This window comes from Lepus europaeus, chromosome X, assembly GCF_033115175.1.
Source record: "Lepus europaeus isolate LE1 chromosome X, mLepTim1.pri, whole genome shotgun sequence".
Lineage (NCBI taxonomy): Eukaryota > Metazoa > Chordata > Mammalia > Lagomorpha > Leporidae > Lepus > Lepus europaeus.
This window is the reverse complement of record NC_084850.1, coordinates 3,526,121-3,544,876: the sequence shown is the minus strand read 5'-3', so window position 1 is coordinate 3,544,876 and position 18,756 is coordinate 3,526,121. Positions and strand designations below refer to the sequence as shown.

The window sequence follows — 18,756 nt, the reverse complement described above, 5'->3', positions numbered from 1 at the left end:
AAAAATATAGCTATATTAAATTTTTAAAATTTATAGCCTCAGCTGATTTGATGTAACTTTTAAAGTGGATGAGAATCTTGTCTCCTTCAGTATTCATATTCTTTATATCACCTGTTGAACTAGAAGTGCAATCTTTAAAGTTTCAAAAAATAATTGATTCTATGAAGAAATTACATTAAGACCAATATACCTTTTTTTTAAAGGGATTGCAAAAGTTTAAGGACATATGATCTTTTAGTTGTTTCTTTGAAACATGTTGATATTGCAATTAGAAATATTTAATATGACATTGATTCATAAATCACAGTAATTAGCAACAATCTTTAAGAAACAGACATACATATGTTTATGTATATGAAATCTTGAAATCTCTAGCATGTGATATGTGCATGTGTGCAGTGAAATTTACCCCTGGGCAGTATAATAGTTCTTTAGAATAACAGAATACTTACTGTATTTAAAATACATGTCTGTGACTGTTTTTGTATATTTGGCTTGACTTTGCTGTTCACCTGGTTTCTGTGGTATGCTTTTTTTCCTTCAAACACTTTGCTTGACTGTTAATTAATTTCTTTGCTATATGGTATATAGCATTGCTTAATTTTAAAAAGACAGTACATTCTTTGAAATCCATGTTTGTTTGCTTTTCATTTTTTCTGTCCTAACACAAACACAGATTAGATTCTCCATTTTAGGCCAAAGATGCTATAGATGGCCTACACATTGTTTCCTTAAACTCCAAGGGGTAAAAAAAGTTGTGATTTGCAAAGCCGTGAAAGGTGTGTCAACTTTTACATGCTTACTGTCTCTTTAAAAAAGAAATTCTGTCCTTTCACCTGTCTGTTTGCACGTGTTTCTCTTTCTCCGCCTTTTCTTGTCCATGCACCTGGTGCTGTGCAGGAGATACAGGAAGAGCACAATGGCTACCCTTCTGAAGCTGAAGCTGATCAGGTGGCAAGTTCTACGTGTTCATCTGTTTGTAGCTACAGATTATGTATTTAGCAGCCATTTCATACTAGATTTCTAGACAATGAGCAAAACTTTCCAACTGCTTTTACCACTATAGTAGTGCCCTCCTGTCCGAATTTGGTAGATTCCATTGACGACATTATTTGCAAAAATTGGTTTATCCAACGTTTTATCTACTAGAAATTTGTTCATCTGTGCTCCGTTTCCCCAAATGGGTTATTGTTGAGGTTAATTACCCTCTGTCAATGCAGGGTTCTGACATGCCTTTACAAAGATTAGAAGGAACAGATATTCATGCTGAGGGTGTTCCTTGACAGTAAGGACTTTGCATTATTCAGATTTGCATGGTCTTGTGCCCAGCACAGCCTGGTACCTTGTATATACTTTAGAGTGGGTGCCTATATTTTATACCAAGTAGAATACAAAATCATTATTGTTCTTGAGTGCTTACTCCTTGCTCAGTACCTCCAGATCCTTTGTAGAGTCTTTTAAAGCAGGAGTACTTTACCCACTTCCAATGTAGAAGTTCAATATGAAAGTATTTCAAAAAGTTCATGGAAAATGGAATTAGAAGTTTAGGGGTGAGCATTTGATACAGCAGTTAAGTTACTGCAGCATTCCATATCAGAGTGCCTGGTGCCAGTATTGCCTCCTCTGCTACTGATGCAACTTGCTGCTTATGCATACCCTGGGAAGAAGTGGATGATGGCTTAAGAACTTGGGTCCCTGCCACTCACGTGGTAGACCCCAGTTGAGTTCCAGGCTCCTGACTTTGGCCTGGCCCACACTGGCTCTTATAGGCATTTGGGGAGTGAAACAGCGGATGAAAGATCTCTCCCTCTCTTCTCTGGCTGTCTGCCTTTCAAATAAAATGAAAAAATATAATTTTTTAAAAAGATGTTTATTTTGGTGCAAAAAATGAAACCCATGCATAGTTGTTTCATAGTATATGTTTTTCTTGAACTTTTTCAAGACTTCACCTGTATATAATTTCAATTTTTTCAAAGCATAGGAAACATATCTTTTACTTTCATTTCCAACAAACTTTTTGAAATGCTTTCATATGTGAGACTGATAGAATTATATTTCCAAGGATATATGACAAGCCCCAGGTGCTCATCTGCACCTTTGTCCTCCACTACCCAACCCCATCCTCCTCTGGAATCCCGGCAGCACCTAGAAGAGCCCAATTTGAAAACCACTGCTTTGGATGTATAGCCATTATATTACACTATCCACCTGGCAGCTTAGATTCAGACTGAGGAGAAAAGCAGTGGAGATGCCAGGGCTATCATCTAGGTGAGCTGGGCCCCTCAGGGAGGACTGGTATGGAGCTTTCAGATTTCAGCTGGACCTTCAGGGCTGCTGGAATAGAATTGGGATAAGGTCGTCAGGAGTCCCTTGCTGGGCAAAACTTTGAGCAAAGTCGCTAAGAGGAATGAGCATGTTTATGACATCAAATTTAGTTTGCAAGACTATTCCATGCTTTGTGCTACACTTAGGTTGGATAAATCAAGGGTCAAATCATGTCCTGTGCAAGCTGGTAGATGCAGTTAAAGCTTAATATAGCACAAACGTAAGTCCCATCTCCTAACACCAGTTTTATAAAGGGAATTTGCTGCACTCACCAAAAATAAGAGCCTTTAAAAATTATATTCTTGAGTTCCTATACTAAAGTTACCTGAGTTTCTTTTACAAAATGAACCTCTGATGGGGAAATCTGAAGCTGTGGGATCATTTCTTTGTTTTATTCTGATAGTTGCTTTTTCATTATTCAAAAAGCATGTCCGAGATTTAACGATCACTAGTGAGAAATTTATCTCACTGTCTCACATTCACACCTCAAAGAAATGCACTGGTGTTTCAAGCCAAACTTGACATGACAATGTGAAGAAAGGAGAAAGTTTGATCTTCAGCCTTTGTATTGAGAACCTTGTACATTTTTCAGAATGGTCCAAATCACCTCTGTCTCCTAACCTGCAATATTTTATAATCTAGTCCAGGGTTAAGGACTTTAAAAATGTTTGATGTGTTTTGCTCTAAAGCTTAAAGGGAGTTATATCTTTCCTACCTCCTTCCAGATTCGGTTGATTAAGACAATCTGCTGTAGTGAATATGTTTCAAACTAATCTACCCCCATTTACTTTTAAATAAAAATTAAGGAACTTACATCTATGTGGTATATTACTATTTAGCCATTAATATAAGGCTTAATAATGTAACATTTAAAATAATTTAAAGTTTCTCACTTTTTTAAACTTATGCTATAAAATTAGTCACTAGTTCAGGCAACAAGTTAAAGCAGATTCTTAAATTAAGAATTCTGTTAAGATTGCTGATCTTTCAGTGTTTCTAAAACCCGACAATTAAAAATATACATCTTGGTTTATATTTTATTGCATAAAAGATATATTTCCAGATTGGATGTGAGTATAAAAATGAATTCATGAGTGATTCTTCATGCTTCCTTTAATATATCAATTCACTAAATACTCTAGCTGAAAGATGTTATAAAAATCAGTCTGGACTAAAAATTCAAATTGAGTAAATTGGAGATTAATTCTAATCTATATTGCTTTCACCAAGCATCTTTTGATAAGAAAGTTGGATTGTGTTTTATGCTCACTCAGTGGAACAGACACACCCTTGACCAACATTCAGCATTGAGTTTCCTATTTGTATTTTGACTTTTTCCCATTTTATAAAGTTTGATGAAACTATTGCATAGTGTTTCATATTTGATCTGTAACTCCCTTTAATAAAACATATTGAAATTTTCTTGTAACCATGAAAAATGATTATTTTGAATTTTCAATACTTGAGTTATGAAAAATACCCATTTAAGTATTTTGCTTTGCAATTATTATGCTGAAAATTTAGTATTGTCCAGTCCATTTTTCCACTGCGTGCTAGTGGCCTCCCAATGTTAACAAGTATTCTGGGAAAAAGCAGTCCTTGATCAAATATGTATGAGAATTGTATTTTACTCTAGTGCCATTTTACTGATTTGGTGTATATTAACACACCAAAGAATTGCTTCACTTTAAAAAAAAATTGAAAAAGAAAAACAGCTTTACTTTTTTTAGCTATCATTTCTAAAACTTAAAAAAAAAAAGACCTATTCATATCTTTTGGGAAGTTAATGCTCTACAGAACACAGCTTGGCAATTGCTGGGATTTTGATCACCTTATTCTTATTCATGACACATTATTTCAGAGATGCCAAAGCCAAAGTGACCGGTTTCCTTGGCAGCATCTCACAGTGTGGCAATACTCTGAAACAGGCCCCAAGTTCAGGCTTTGGTCCTTTGCTTTGCAGTTCAAGAATGTCTTTTTCTTACCTCCCCTGAGTTATCGCACTATCCAGCCAAGCTTACCAGAGACTTGTTACTGGGCCACAGTGCCAATCTGATTCTTCAGAAATGTGGACATGTATCTTTACAGCCATACAAGGGAACTTTTTGCTAGTATCACTGTAGCCTGGAAACATAGTAAGTCATAAGCAGTTTTCTAGGTGAGCATGAGATTAGTGCAAAGCAAATTGGCTTGGAAGATACCTGATAAACACTCTGTTCCACAGTAGACTGAGTATCCCTTATCTGAAGTGCTTGGGGCCAGAAAGTGTTGGGGTTAAGAATTTTTCATATTTTGGAATATTTGCCATACATAATGAGATATTATGGAGATGGGGCCCAAGTTTAAACAGGAAATTCATTTATGTTTCCTGTGTACCTCATACACATAGATGAGGACATTTTATACAATCTATTTAGTGTACCTCTATCTTGACTGTGACCTGTTTTATGAGGTCACGTGTGGAATTTTCTTCTTGTAGTGCCCCATTAGAATGCAAAATGTTCAGATTTTGGAGCATTTATGATTTCAGATTAGGGATGCTCAACCTGTACTCTTGTCTGTGAGATGAGAGCACACTCTGTCAGGGCCTGGATTGAATAAACACTGACAGTTGCACTTTCCATGTCTCCTGTCATACACTGTGTGCACACGCACCCACTCACACACGCATGCATAATTGAATGCAGCCCAAAACCCAGAAGTTTAATTTTGCACTGTCCTGAGATGATTCCCTAGTTGTTTTAATTAGACTTTAGGGTTTCCCAAACTATCTTATAGGCTAGGTCATTTCTATAGCTAGCTAAGCAAGCACATCTACTATGACTTTTATTTGTGTTAGTGTCATGATTAGAAGGTAACCTTTTCCTGACCTTATTTCCAAATTTTGGAGGCACCTTTATAATAGCTGTCTGTGTAGTGATTACAGTATGTATATGTCATGTCAAGCCATTTTTTGTATTAATGCTTTCTAACTGTGGAATTTAAATATGTTGTAACAATTTGCTAGATTATGCAGCATGATGTCCTGTGATGCTGAGCTTTGAAATTGACTTTTAAGGGGAGGGAGGGCATACATTTTGCACGCTTCTGTAGCCTTAAGTCAAGAGCACAGAACACCAGAATTCTTCTCAGGTATACAGATGGAAAGTGAGATTTACTCCCATTTTGTTTTTTTGCCAGGCTCTAAGGGATGGAAATAAGCTGGCACAGATGGAGGAAGCTCCACTTTTTCCAGGAGAATCGATTAAGGCCATTGGTAAGTTTATAGAGAGATCCGTAAAGTGAAATGGCACTTTGTGAGCACAGGTGACGTATATGCTGGAGATCAACCAGGCCAATTAAATTAGGGGACAAATGAACCATGTCTATTCATCCTCCTTAGTGTTGTCATGACCTTAAGAGGTAAAGGATCGTGTTAAGCTGAAGTTCAGTATTAAATGGCATTGCCAACAGAAGAGGGGCCCAACTTTTCCTGATGAACTAAAAGCCGATTGATTACATACTCAGTGTAATGTTAGTTACTGCTTTGTTGGACTCCTTTAAGGAAAATAGGTAGGAGATGTGTATCATATTATAATAAATGTTTGAGAACTTGGCAAAGAAATTTTATCGGCTTGTAAGATTCCAAAAATTACAATTTTTGTGCAAGAAAGGGGCATGTATTGCCATTCAGGATTGTAAAAGTAATGGTATTAGGGTTCCCTTGGTAGACTTCTAGGCACTTTAGTAAGTAGTAGGTTGTGCCATGAGTGGATAAGAGTGGCATGCATAATTTTAAACTTTTTGAAGTTGACCCATATGCACATGTATTTCCATTTTTTTGCACTAACACATACTTATCTTTAATTCCATTTTCCAGTAACTTTCTGCAGTAGCCTCATATTGTTTAATTTGGTTTATTAAGATTTTATTTGGAAATTTTTTATCAATATTTATATGACTGATACCAGTCTGTTTTTTTCTTATAATGGCTTTGTAAGATTTTGGTATCAGAGTAATACATGCCTCATAGACCGTATTAGACATTATTTTGTCTTCTTGAGTTTTCTTGGAGAGTTTATTTCTTGTTGAAGTATTTGGTAAAGTTACCAGTGAAGCCACTTAGCTCTTGAGTGTTTTCTGTGGGAAGATTTTAATACCATTGTTTCTTTTTTAGTGTCTATAGGACTATTTAGGTTGTATTTTTCTTCTTGAGTAAGCTTTAGTGGTTTATGTCTTTCTTGGAATTTATTCATTTAACCCAAGTTGTCAAATTATCTTCATAAAGCTCTTTATTGTATTCCCTTATTAATTTATCTGTAAAATTTTATCTGTAAAATGTATAGTGACATCACCTTTATCACGTATGATATTGTTAATGTATGTGTCATCTCTTATTTTTCCCAGTCTATCAATTTTATTGATTTTTCTCAAAGAATTGGCCTTTGATTTCATTACTTTGTTTTCTATTTCATTGATTTGCACTCTGGTGTTTATTTTCTGTCTTCTGCTCCCTTTGGGTTTAATTCACTTTTCTTTTTCTAGGTTCTTGAAGTAGAAGCTGCAATTATCAATTTGAGACCTTTGTTCTTTTCTAGTGCAAGGCATTTGATTTTTCCCAAGTGCTGATTTAGCAGCATCTCACCAATCATGACATTAGTTTCTTGTCCCTTCAATTCAAAATGTTTTTTTAATTCCCCTCTAGATTTCTTTTTTTTAACTTTTATTTAATGAATATAAATTTCCAATGTACAGCTTATGGATTACAATGGCTTCCCCCTCCCATAACTTCCCTCCCACCCGCAACCATCCCCTCTCCCGCTCCCTCTCCCCTTCCATTCACATCAAGATTCATTTTCAATTCTCTTTATATACAGAAGATCAATTTAGTATATATTAAGTAAAGATTTCAACAGTTTGCACCCACATAGAAACACAAAGTGAAACATACTGTTTGAGTACTAGTTATAGCATTAAATCACAATGGACAGCACATTAAGTACAGAGAACCCACATGAGGAGCAAGTGCACAGTGACTCCTGTTGTTGACCCAACAAATTGACACTCTAGTTTATGGCACCAGTAACCACCCTAGGCTCCTGTCATGAGTTGCCAAGGCTATGGAAGCCTTCCGAGTTCGCCGACTCTGATCATATTTAGACAAGGTCATAGTCAAAGTGGAAGTTCTCTCCTCCCTTCAGAGAAAGGCACCTCCCTCTTTTTTTTTTTTTTTAAGGGAAAGGGTTTTTTGGGGAACACCCAACAGACCGGAAAGCTGATTCCAGCCAAGACTGGGAGAAATAGATTTCTTTTTTGACTGTGGATTATTTTAGGATTATATTGTTTGATTTTGACATATTTGTGGATTTTCCAAATTTTCTTCTGTTAATGACTTCTAATTTCATTCCATTATGTTCAGAAAACATACTTTCTATGACTTGAATATTTTTGATATTTCACAAACCTGTAAATTCAGAAATCTTTGTAAATGTTCTGTGTATATTCTTTGTTCAAAAATGTGTTTTCTATTGTTGAATACAGTGTTATGCGAATGGTGATTAGGTTAATGATGGCGATTAGTTTGTTGATGGTCTTCAAATCTTTGTGTCCTTACTCATTTTATGTCTACTTCTTCTAGCAATTATTGAGAGATGGGTTTTGAAATCTCTGACTATAATTGTGGGAGTGTGTTCTTCCTTGCAGTTCCATCCATTTTGTTTCATGAATTTTGAAGGTCTGTCACTAGGTATATAAATGTTTAGGATTCTTATGACCCCTTCATTATTATGTAAAGAACTATTTTATTTCTGGTGATATTCTTTGCTCTGAAATCCTGTTTGATATTGTTATATACATTACAGCTTTATTTTAGTTAGTATTAACATATGTAAGGGTACTTTAAAAGGTTGGGGAAAATTGAATTAAAAGATAAGTTTATTTTGGTGCAAAGAATTTGAAAATCCATTCATAGATTTTTCATAAAATGCATTTCCCATGAACTTTTTGAATTTCCCATGCCTATTTTAATCCTTTGAATTTCACACTATTTGTATCTGTATATTTATTGTTTATTTTAATCATTTTTATTGATAGTTGATAATTGTACATCTTTATGGGGTACAGTATGATGCTTTGGTATGTTTGTACATTGTATACTGATCAAATCAGGATACTTGTCATCTTAAAAATTTATTATTTCTTTGTAATGAGGACATTCAAAATCTTCTAGCTATTTTGAATTATACAATACAATGTTAATTATGATCATCCTCTGTATAATAGAACGTAAGAACTTATCCTCATATCTGGTTGTGATTTTGTACTCATTAACCAGTCTCTTCCCATTCCCACCTCCTCCTTATCACCTTTCGTAACCACTATTTTGCTTTCTACTTCTATAAGCTCAGCTTTTTAAAGATTTCACAGATGAGTGAAATCTTGTGGTATTTATTTTTCTGTACCTGGTTTATTTGACCTAACATGATGGTCTCTAGTTCTATCCATGTTACCATAAGTGACCAAATTTTGTCCTTTATATGGCTGCATAGTTCTCAGTTGTGTATGTTTACTACATAAAGTGGTTTACTTTAGGCCACAAAAACTTGGGTCTTGCTTTTGTCTCCAGTCTAACAGCCTCAGCCTTAATTTTTTTTCCTAATTTGAGAGGCAGAGAAAGAGAATGAGCTCCCAACTACTGGTTCACTCCCTCAGATGCCAATAAAAGCTGGCTGAACCCAAAGATGAGAACTGAATCTAGGTCTCTCATGTAGGATATAATGGCTCAATTATTTGAGCTATCACCACTGCCTCCTAGGGTCTGCGTTAGCAGGGAGCTAGAATCAGAAACCAGAGCCATTAATCAAACCCAGGTTCTCTGATGTGGGACATGGGCATCGTAAATGACGTCACGATTGCTAGGAGAAATACCCACTGCAGTCTCTTCCTTTGAATTGGGGTGTTTAGATCATTCAAATTTTATTTTATTAATAATATAATTAGACTTTAAATTACCATCTTGATTTTTTTTCTCTTTGTCCCATTTGCTCTTTGTTCTTTTTCCAGTCTTCCTTTGGTTTGAGTACTTTTTTTTTTTTTGACAGGCAGAGTGGACAGTGAGAGAGACAGAGAGAAAGGTCTTCCTTTTGCCGTTGGTTCACCCTCCAATGGCCGCCGCGGTAGGCGTGCTGCGGCCGGCGCACCGCGCTGATCCGATGGCAGGAGCCAGGTACTTATCCTGGTCTCCCATGGGGTGCAGGGCCCAAGGACTTGGGCCATCCTCCACTGCACTCCCTGGCCACAGCAAAGAGCTGGCCTGGAAGAGGGGCAACCGGGACAGGATCGGTGCCCCGACCGGGACTAGAACCCGGTGTGCCGGCGCCGCAAGGCGGAGGATTAGCCTAGTGAGCTGTGGCGCCGGCCCGGTTTGAGTACTTTTTAAGATTCCATTTTGTCTTCTGTTGTTTGCATATTAACTATATCTACAAGTCTATCTTCAAATGATTTTATGCCACTTAATGTTTGGATAAGGACCTTACAATACTATGCTTTCATTTGTCCCCTCAGTCTTTTTTCCTATCTTTATCCATTTTATTTTACTTATGTCTTAAGCCCCACAATACACTGTCCTAATTTTTGCTTAAATAATTATGTTGTAAGGATAATGATAATAATGCCTTAATGTCTTACAAGAGCACTTCTTTTCCATTCCCTGCCAACTTCTCTGATCTCATATTCGTTCTGTCATCCTCACTGCACCTTTTGATGTAGCCTTTAACAACCTGCTTTTTTCTCTTCCCTCCATTCTCACTCTCCCTGTCTGCTTCCTTGCTGAGTTACGTTGATCCTTTTCTGAGCTTTTATTAGGCTGTGGTATAATGATGATTTTCTGTGAGTACCTCTCAAGTAGTGGGCTGCTTTAATTTTTCTTAATTTTAAGTGGCAGAAATTTATGTAATGGTATCTCAGAGTCTTCAGTGTTTAGTTAGCTTCAAACATGATTACTTTATCACTCACACAAAATTGTTAGCTGCTTGTAGAAAGAAATGACAAAATGGTGTTAGGTGACCTTTGACTTAAAGCCTCGTTAAGTAGCAAATCCAAATAGAAGACATCTATGTTTGTATTTAAAGAAAACATTGGTAAAATTCTATAAAATCAAAAAATTCCTAGAAAACTGAAATCACAAAAATACTTTTTTGTGGAAACTCATGTTAATATTTTTGAAGCACAAGTCTGTGTCAATAGTTGCTGCTTTGGGTTTTTTCTTTCAGTGAAAGATGTCATGTATATCTGCCCATTTATGGGAGCAGTGAGTGGAACCCTGACAGTGACGGACTTTAAGATGTACTTCAAAAACGTAGAGAGGGTGAGTTTTAAAAGTGTGTTTTCTTTTTAAAAACACTGCAGAATACCCAAAGAAGAAAGTGAAAAAGTCCCCTTGAAATCCCATCACCCTGAGATTAACCAGAGGGTGAGTGTTTAAAATGTGCATATTTGCAAATGGTCTGTTGAAGTACCACTTAAGCCAACAGGGGTAGTTCCATTGTAGTCTCAGCATACACTTCGTAAGGCATGCTGTAAATCAGACTTCAGTTTCTTAACTGGGACAAAGAAAATGCCATAAACAAATGTATTTTGTAACTACTAAAGACTTAAAATATGAAAGCTCTGTTGACTGACTTTGACAGCCATTAATCTTAATTTTTAAACCTAGGACCCACATTTCATCCTTGATGTTCCCCTTGGAGTGATCAGCAGAGTCGAGAAGATTGGAGTACAGAGCCACGGAGACAATTCTTGTGGTATAGAGATTGTGTGCAAGGTACAATATAAAAACAAGTGAAGGCTAAAAGGGAGCAGTCAGCTCAGAAATTTATTTGACTCTTTTGGCACAGTTTTAGGACAGTAAGACTGATTTGTACTGTTAGTAATGCAGGATTTTTGCAGGTCAGTGATCCCTTGAAGTCTCCTATCAACAGATTCAAACCATTGTGTAACATGTCAAAGTAAACCTTTTCTTTCCTATTGAAGTGTTTCTAATTAACATGACCTATAACCTAAGTGCTGACATTATTTGTTACATCTCAGAGAACTCAAGTGGAAAGCAGATATCAATACATTTTGGGTTTTGTTTCCTAGTTGGTGGTTTTAAAAATTATTAAGTTCCTTGGCTATGTTGGGATTGTCACCTTGACCTTATTTTTGATTGTGTACCTTGCTTCTAGTGAGTTAAGTAGAGATTTTAATAATGGTCAGGGAATTTTAATAATGGTCAGGAAAAATGGGTAATCAGTGTGCTTTATTCTCAGTGACTTTATATCATGTAACACGGTTTACTAAGGCCCATGTAAAGTACCTGAAAGGAGATCCTGCCTGCAGAATCATCGAGGCCCTTTCCAGATTTGGGGTCTGGATTCCTGCTGATCTGTTTACTTGGATCAAATCTTCGCCGATAGCTCCCTCTGGTTGGCCCTAAACTACCATTGAATCCATTATTTCCAAGAGTCCTTTCCTCTTTCAGATCATGAATCTGTTGGTTTCCTAGACTCATTTAGATGCTACCCAGAAGCTGTCTCCTTTGGTAAAACTGTGCTTGTCCTTCCCAAGCAGAACAGTGGTGAGCAGTTACAGATTGCTTCTACAATTTTGAGAGATGTCATTCCCCTTCTCATAAACTTTTTTTAAAAAAGATTTATTTATTTGTTTGAAAATCAGAGTTACAGAGAGGCAGAGAGAGAGAGAGAGAGAGACAGACAGACTTCCATCTGCTGGTTCACTCCTCAAATGGCTGAAATGTCCAGAGCTGGGCTGATCCAAAGCCAGGAGCTTCTTCTGGTTCTCCCACACAGGTGCAGGGGCCCCAGGACTTGGGCCATCTTCTGCTGCTTTCCCAGGCCATTAGCAGGGAGCTGGATTGGTAGTGCAGCAGCTGGGACTCAAACTGGTGCCCACTGCAAGCAGTGGCTTTACTGGCTATGCTACAGTGCTGGCCCCTCTCATAAATTCTTGAATAGTTTCTCAGTATCCAGTAGCTGAAGGAGGAACTCCCTATGGAGACCCTGACTCCCTTTCCTCTACAGTGTCACATCCAGCTGCCCTCTCCTCATCATTGCCATCTGGTCCCACTGGCTTTCCTTTAGCTGTTCATACTCACTCCTAATCACCCCTCACATAACTCCAGTGCCTTTGCACATGCTCTTCCTTGATTTGCACTGCTTTTCTCTTGGAATGGTTCTTGAGCCAGGCAGCTACGTAGGTGAATCTGTTTAGCCCATGCAGCTTGGAGGGAGGGTGTGTCAGGAAATTATGCTGCTTAGGCAGGTGTCCTGTGGCAGTTTTACAAAGATATTGTTATGGCTCAGGTGAGCATTTGCTAACAGCCACTTTAAATGTTTTCTAGTCTGGAATTACTAAGGCTATGCTCCTAACTGTCTCAGCTCATGCGAAAGAGCCTTTTGTGGTATGGGGTTTATTTTTCTCACAGGTGATTAAGTGGTACAAAAGCTGTACATATTGAAAAGTAAGTCTCCTTGGGGCCAGCACCATGGCGCAGTAGGTTACTTCTCCACCTGTGGCACCAGCATCCCATATGAGCGCCGGTTCTAGCCCCGGCTGCTCCTCTTCCAATCCAGCTCTCCTCTGTGGCCTGGGAAAGCAGTAGAAGATGGCCCAAGTCCTTGGCCCCTGCACCTGCATGGGAGACCCGGAAGAAGCTCCTGGCTCCTGGCTTCTGGCTTCTGATCAGCCCAGCTCCCCTTTGTGGCCATTTGGGGAGTGAACCAGCAGAAGGAAGACATTTCTCTCTGTCTCTTCCTCTCACTGTCTGTAACTCTACCACTCAAATAAATAAATAAATTCTTTTAAAAAAAAAAAAAAAGTAAGCCCCCTTGCACCCAGCAGCCAGCCACATGGTTCTGTCCGCCACAAACACCCACTGTTACCAATTTCTAATGTACTCCATAGATAATCTTGTACATTTAAGCATGTGTGTAGTCTTGCTTGCAGACATAAATGGTAGTGTATTATATGTTCAGACCTCTTTTACCCTTAATAATATGTCTTAGAACTTTTAATGTCAATACATTTAGAGTTGTTGCTAGTTTTTTTTTTTTTTGAGATTTATTTATTTGAAGGTCAGAGTTACACAGAAGGAGAGGCAGAGAGAGGGGGGTCATCCATCTGCTGGTTCACTCCGCAATTGGCTGCAACGGCCAGAGCTGCACCAATCCAAAGCCAGGAGCCAGGAGTTTCTTCTGGGTCTCCCATGCTGGTGCAGGGGCCCAAGGACTTGGGGCATCTTCCACTGCTTTCCCAGGCCACAGCAGAGAGCTGGATCGGAAGTGGAGCAACCAGGACTCGAACCATCACCCATATGGGATGCCGGCACTGTAGACAGTGGCCTTACTGGCTTCACCACAGCATTGGCTCCTGTTGCTTGTTTTTGACAGCTCTTTAGAATTCTCATTATCTTTAAAGATGTTTAATGAGCTGTTGATGGACATTTAGGCTAGTTCCATTCTTTTGCTGTTATAAATTATATCACAAAAATAACTTTGCTTCCTAAGTTGCTTTTTCTCTAGTTTGTTTACAATCATATTTATTTTCAAATTTCAAATAATGTTAAAGAATAAGATTTTTGTGTTTAACTAACAGGGACATAGTCTTAAAAGGTTGGGGGCAATGCTGAAAACATCATCCTGGGAAGAAATAACACCATCAGAGCTGGTTTTGATGGGATCCTTCCTACTGGTTTGTGCTTGGGCCTTTGCCATCAGCTTGCATTGGGGGACATTTTAAGAAACTGTGATCTTGAGAAACATTTTATAGCCATAAAGATGTTACTGAGGACTGTGATGCAGGGTCCTTTCTGTGAATGTTCAGGAAAATGTCTGCTACACTTCTCTTTTGTGTTAATTCTGTAACTGGCTCTTTGAGCAGCTTAAGGTACACATGTAATGCTGTGGCACACCTTTAGCAAGTCAGTGCATGACACTTTGATGGCACAGCTTCTGTGTACAGACTTTTTTTTGTTCCATCTGATGATTTTTTTTCTCCACATACATCCCCTCCCCTTTGTTCCAATCATTCAATTTTTAAAAAGCTATTGGAGGGGGCCTGTGCTGTGGCGTAGTGGGTAAAGCCGCTGCCTGCAGTGCCAGCATCCTATGTGGGCGCCGGTTCGAGTCCCAGCTGCTTCACTTCTGATCCAGCTCTCAGCTATGGCCTAGGAAAGCAGTAGAAGATGGCCCAAGTCCTTGGGTCCCTGCACCTGCATGGGAGACCCGGAAGAAGTTCCTGGCTCCTGGCTTCAGATTGGCGCAGCTCCCACCGTTGAGGCCAATTGGGAAGTGAACCAGCAGATGGAAGACTAACTCTCTCTGCCTCTCCTTCTCTCTTTGCGTAACTCTGACTTTCAAATAAATACATTTATTTTAAAAAACTATTGGAAGTATTTTTGTTAAATTGTCTTGTTAGTTGGAGCAAGATGGAGTATAAAATGAGAAATGGATATACTATTTTATTTATGACATGGTGTCTGACTCACAGGTGTTCAATACGTTTTGAAAAACTGGATTTTGCTAATTTTTCAACAGGATATGAGAAACTTGCGACTGGCTTATAAACAGGAAGAACAGCGTAAACTAGGGATATTTGAAAACCTTAACAAACATGCTTTTCCTCTTTCCAATGGACAGGTAAGTACACCAAAGTAAACCTTTCTCCATGCTTTTCTAGGAGTCCAAAATTTTAAGTTTAATTATTTCTTTGTCTAGAAATTATGTAATTTTCTGCTGGTAATTAATATTAGAATATTTAAAGTTTGTCAGTTCTGTGTGATGATTACAAAAAGCAACCAATTTATTTCTTCCAAAATTTACAGATTAAAATGGAAACGTTTATATATTTAACTTATTTCAGAATGAAAAGCTTTACTATTAGGTATATGGTATGAAAAAGAACTGATGATAAATATTTTGTGGTTTATGTATCTAGGCACTATTTGCATTCAACTATAAAGAAAAATTTCCGACTAATGGCTGGAAAGTTTATGACCCAGTGTCTGAATATAAGAGACAGGTAAAGTATTTTGCTTATCAAAATAACGGGTTTTCGTTTGTAGAAGTTTGGAAGCATAGTGGAGGGGAAGAAACTCTTTCAAACAAGCTATACATAGGTGTAACTTCTCGAGCTTGTTCTACATCTCCTGAATGCTCTCTTCTATTGGGCCAAACCTTTGACCCTGTTACTTTGTCTTCTTCCCAGAGGACAAGTGGGAGTGAAGCACAGGGGCTTAAAAACCAAATTGGCTGGATGATTTTTGTTAGACGGTTTGCTGAAGAGTTGTGTAAGGATCTAAACTGCTGACTTAAGTTAGATTTGGAACATCTGGTATGACTACATCACTGTGATGCAGTGTGCCTGGGTCTCAGAGCTCTTCAGTGCACTGTGAACATCAAGTTATTGCAGTAAAATCTTGTTGTAATGGCATTTAATCTTTGTCTCCACCTTATATTTGGTATAATGTTTTGTAGTTTTTATTTTAGACATTTGCAAGAAGTTTCTGTTTCTAAGGGAGTTTCAGGTGTACTTTCAAAGACAGTTCTAAGCTCATTCATTCTTTATAGAAAACAGGACAAAAATATATAGAACTGGGATTCAGTGTAGAATTTTCCATTTTTAATACTGTGTGGAAATTCATGGACTTCATTAGATTTTTAGAAAGGAAATGGGTTGTACCAGCTAAATATGTATATTAACTTTTAAGTAACAATGAATGACAGATTATAAATGGATTTTACTTGAAGATAAGAAGTGGATGTGGTTTATGCTAAGTAGTTTTTCAAAGTGTAAAATCATGTTTCTCTCCCTTCTCTAATACTCTGCAGGGCCTGCCCAATGAGAGTTGGAAAATATCCAAAATAAACAGTAATTATGAGTTTTGTGACACCTACCCTGCTGTCATCGTTGTGCCAACTAGTGTGAAAGATGATGACCTTTCAAAAGTGGCAGCCTTTCGAGCAAAAGGCAGAGTCCCTGTAAGTAGTAAACATTGTCATTTAGATAGGAACATGTACTGTGCTAAATTTAAGAGGAAAGATGCAAGATGGAAAAGAATCAAGTGCACAAAATGGAAAGTAGAAAAATAATCATTAAAATTCAGGACATATCTAATTCTCAAGAAATATCTAATTATAAAAATTTTTTGTGTTGTGACTCCCTTTTGTATAATTTCTTATCGCTAAGTATGAGGGGAGCCTAAGTTATGTTCTCAAAATTTAGTAGAGTATAAGAAAAGAATAACAGGAAACAGCATGGTGTTGCATTAACAGTGTACACCACTGGTTTTGCTGAATCATCCTAGAGAAAATACATTCTTTTTTAGATGCTGAGTGAAATGCTAAAGATACATGGGAGTTACACCATAACAAAAATAATAGCCAAAACCAGGCAATGATTGTGTTGAGCCTGAAGTTTGCATGTGGCATAATTCTTAGTTACTTCAACACTAGAGAGAAATTTCACTTGGTGACAGAGTGGTAGATTTTATAAGAGACTATATATTCACTTTCTCTTCAGCCTGCCACATATTTTATCACTGAGATACCAAAAAAAAGTTTCTGTCTAAATTAGGAGACAATAGAAAACGAGTCAATCAAATAGGAGTAAGGATAGATTTTACTAATAGTTTGACTTGCGATTTGCCTTGCTCAGAACCCAGAATTTTAGAGGTAGAAAGCAATGCTTGGAGCTCATCTTGTGAGATATAGTTCGGCCTTACCAAAACCTTGAGTTCCACAGCAACTATAATGCAGTGATTAGATTGCCAGCTCTCACCTTTGAGCAAAATCTGCAGAAGAGAGAGTGCTTAAGATGTGAACTTTGTTTCCTACCGAGTAATTAGAGCATGTATTGCTTGAAAACACTAGGTGTTGTCATGGATTCATCCGGAAAGTCAGGCAACAATTACCCGTTGCGGCCAGCCGCTTGTGGGTCCCAATGATAAGCGCTGCAAAGAAGATGAAAAATACTTGCAAACAATAATGGATGCCAATGCACAGTCACACAAACTGATCATCTTTGATGCCCGACAAAACAGTGTCGCTGATACCAACAAGGTACTTTCTTGATAACTTTACAGAGACATTGGACATGTTCTTATTTACTGTCTGTAAATCAGTATGCAGTTAGAATATTTTGTTAAATTCCTCAACACCTGAAATTAGAATCTTTCCAAGTAGTTCATAGCCAAATTTGGTGTCTCATAGAGGTTGGGTCTTGTCTTTGCTTCTTCACAATCTTGTCTGTTGAATATCTTAAGACAAGACTGAGAAAGAGAAGTTTCATGCAAGTGATTAGTAAGTATTTTAATAAAATGATCATGAAGCCCTTGGAATTCTTTTTCAGCAATATAGTGATTGCTTGATTAATTCATATATATTCTTTTTTTTAGAGTTTTTTTTTTTTACTTGACAGGTAGAGTTATAGACAGTGAGGGAGAGAGAGAGAGAAAGATCTTCCTTCCATTGGTTCACTCCCCAAATGGCTGCCACGGCCAGCACTGCGCCAATCCGAAGTCAGGAGCCAGGTGCTTCTTCCTGGACTCCCATGCGGGTACAGGGGCCCAAACACTTAGGCCATCCTCCACTACCTTCCCGGGCCACAGCAGAGAGCTGGACTGGAAGAGGAACAACCAGGACTAGAACCTGGCGCCCATATGGGATTCCTGTGCCGCAGGCAGAGGATTAACCAAGTGAGCCACGGTGCCAGCCCCTAATTCATATCTATTCTAAAGCATTCTTAGAATGGAGTCAGCCAGGTAAAACTGCAAATATACAGTATTTTCCCTTATCCATGGGGGAAACCTTTCAAAACTCCAAGTGGATGACTTAAATCACAGATAGTGCTGAACTCTGTATATACTGTTTTCTTAAATTAAATACACACACACACACACATAAATCTAATACCCTATTCACCTTAACTAATAGGCACTAATCACACATACTGGCCGTAACTTTTGCAGTTAGAAGTGCAACAGCAAAACTAGAGTGACCTTGAGAAGATTCATCCTTACTATAGGTCTTAGCAATCGTAGGATGATATTTTTTCTTGTTACTTCTTACTAAGTAGAGAACTTTGACCTTTTCACTTAAAGTAATCACTTTATGGCTTCTTTTTGGCGTGTCTGAATTGCTAGCATTGCTACTCTTGAACTTTGAGGACATTATTAAGTGAAATAAGGGTTACTTTGAATTAAGCATTGTGATTCTGAGACAGTTGATCTGAGAACTGAGATGGCTACTGGGTAACTAGCGGGTGGGCAGCATATACAGAGTGGATGTGCTATACCAAGGGGTGATTCATGACTGAAGAATAGTCAGATGGTGCTCAGAATCACTCTCAGTTTAAAACTTATGAATTGTTTACTTCTAGAATTTTCCATTCAATATT

General features: G+C 37.8%; 1 protein-coding gene across 2 annotated transcripts in view; it reads left to right on the top strand.

The window, feature by feature from the left end:
* MTMR1 (myotubularin related protein 1) overlaps nucleotides 1-18,756 on the top strand; it is a 75,800-nt gene that overhangs the window by 23,408 nt on the left and 33,636 nt on the right. For both annotated transcript variants that reach the window (XM_062183709.1, XM_062183708.1), the window contains 7 exons: nucleotides 5,506-5,581; nucleotides 10,575-10,669; nucleotides 11,018-11,125; nucleotides 14,898-14,999; nucleotides 15,298-15,381; nucleotides 16,191-16,340; nucleotides 17,232-17,420. In XM_062183709.1, coding sequence (XP_062039693.1) covers nucleotides 5,506-5,581; nucleotides 10,575-10,669; nucleotides 11,018-11,125; nucleotides 14,898-14,999; nucleotides 15,298-15,381; nucleotides 16,191-16,340; nucleotides 17,232-17,420 — 804 coding nt within the window. The remainder of the gene's footprint in view (nucleotides 1-5,505; nucleotides 5,582-10,574; nucleotides 10,670-11,017; nucleotides 11,126-14,897; nucleotides 15,000-15,297; nucleotides 15,382-16,190; nucleotides 16,341-17,231; nucleotides 17,421-18,756) is intronic.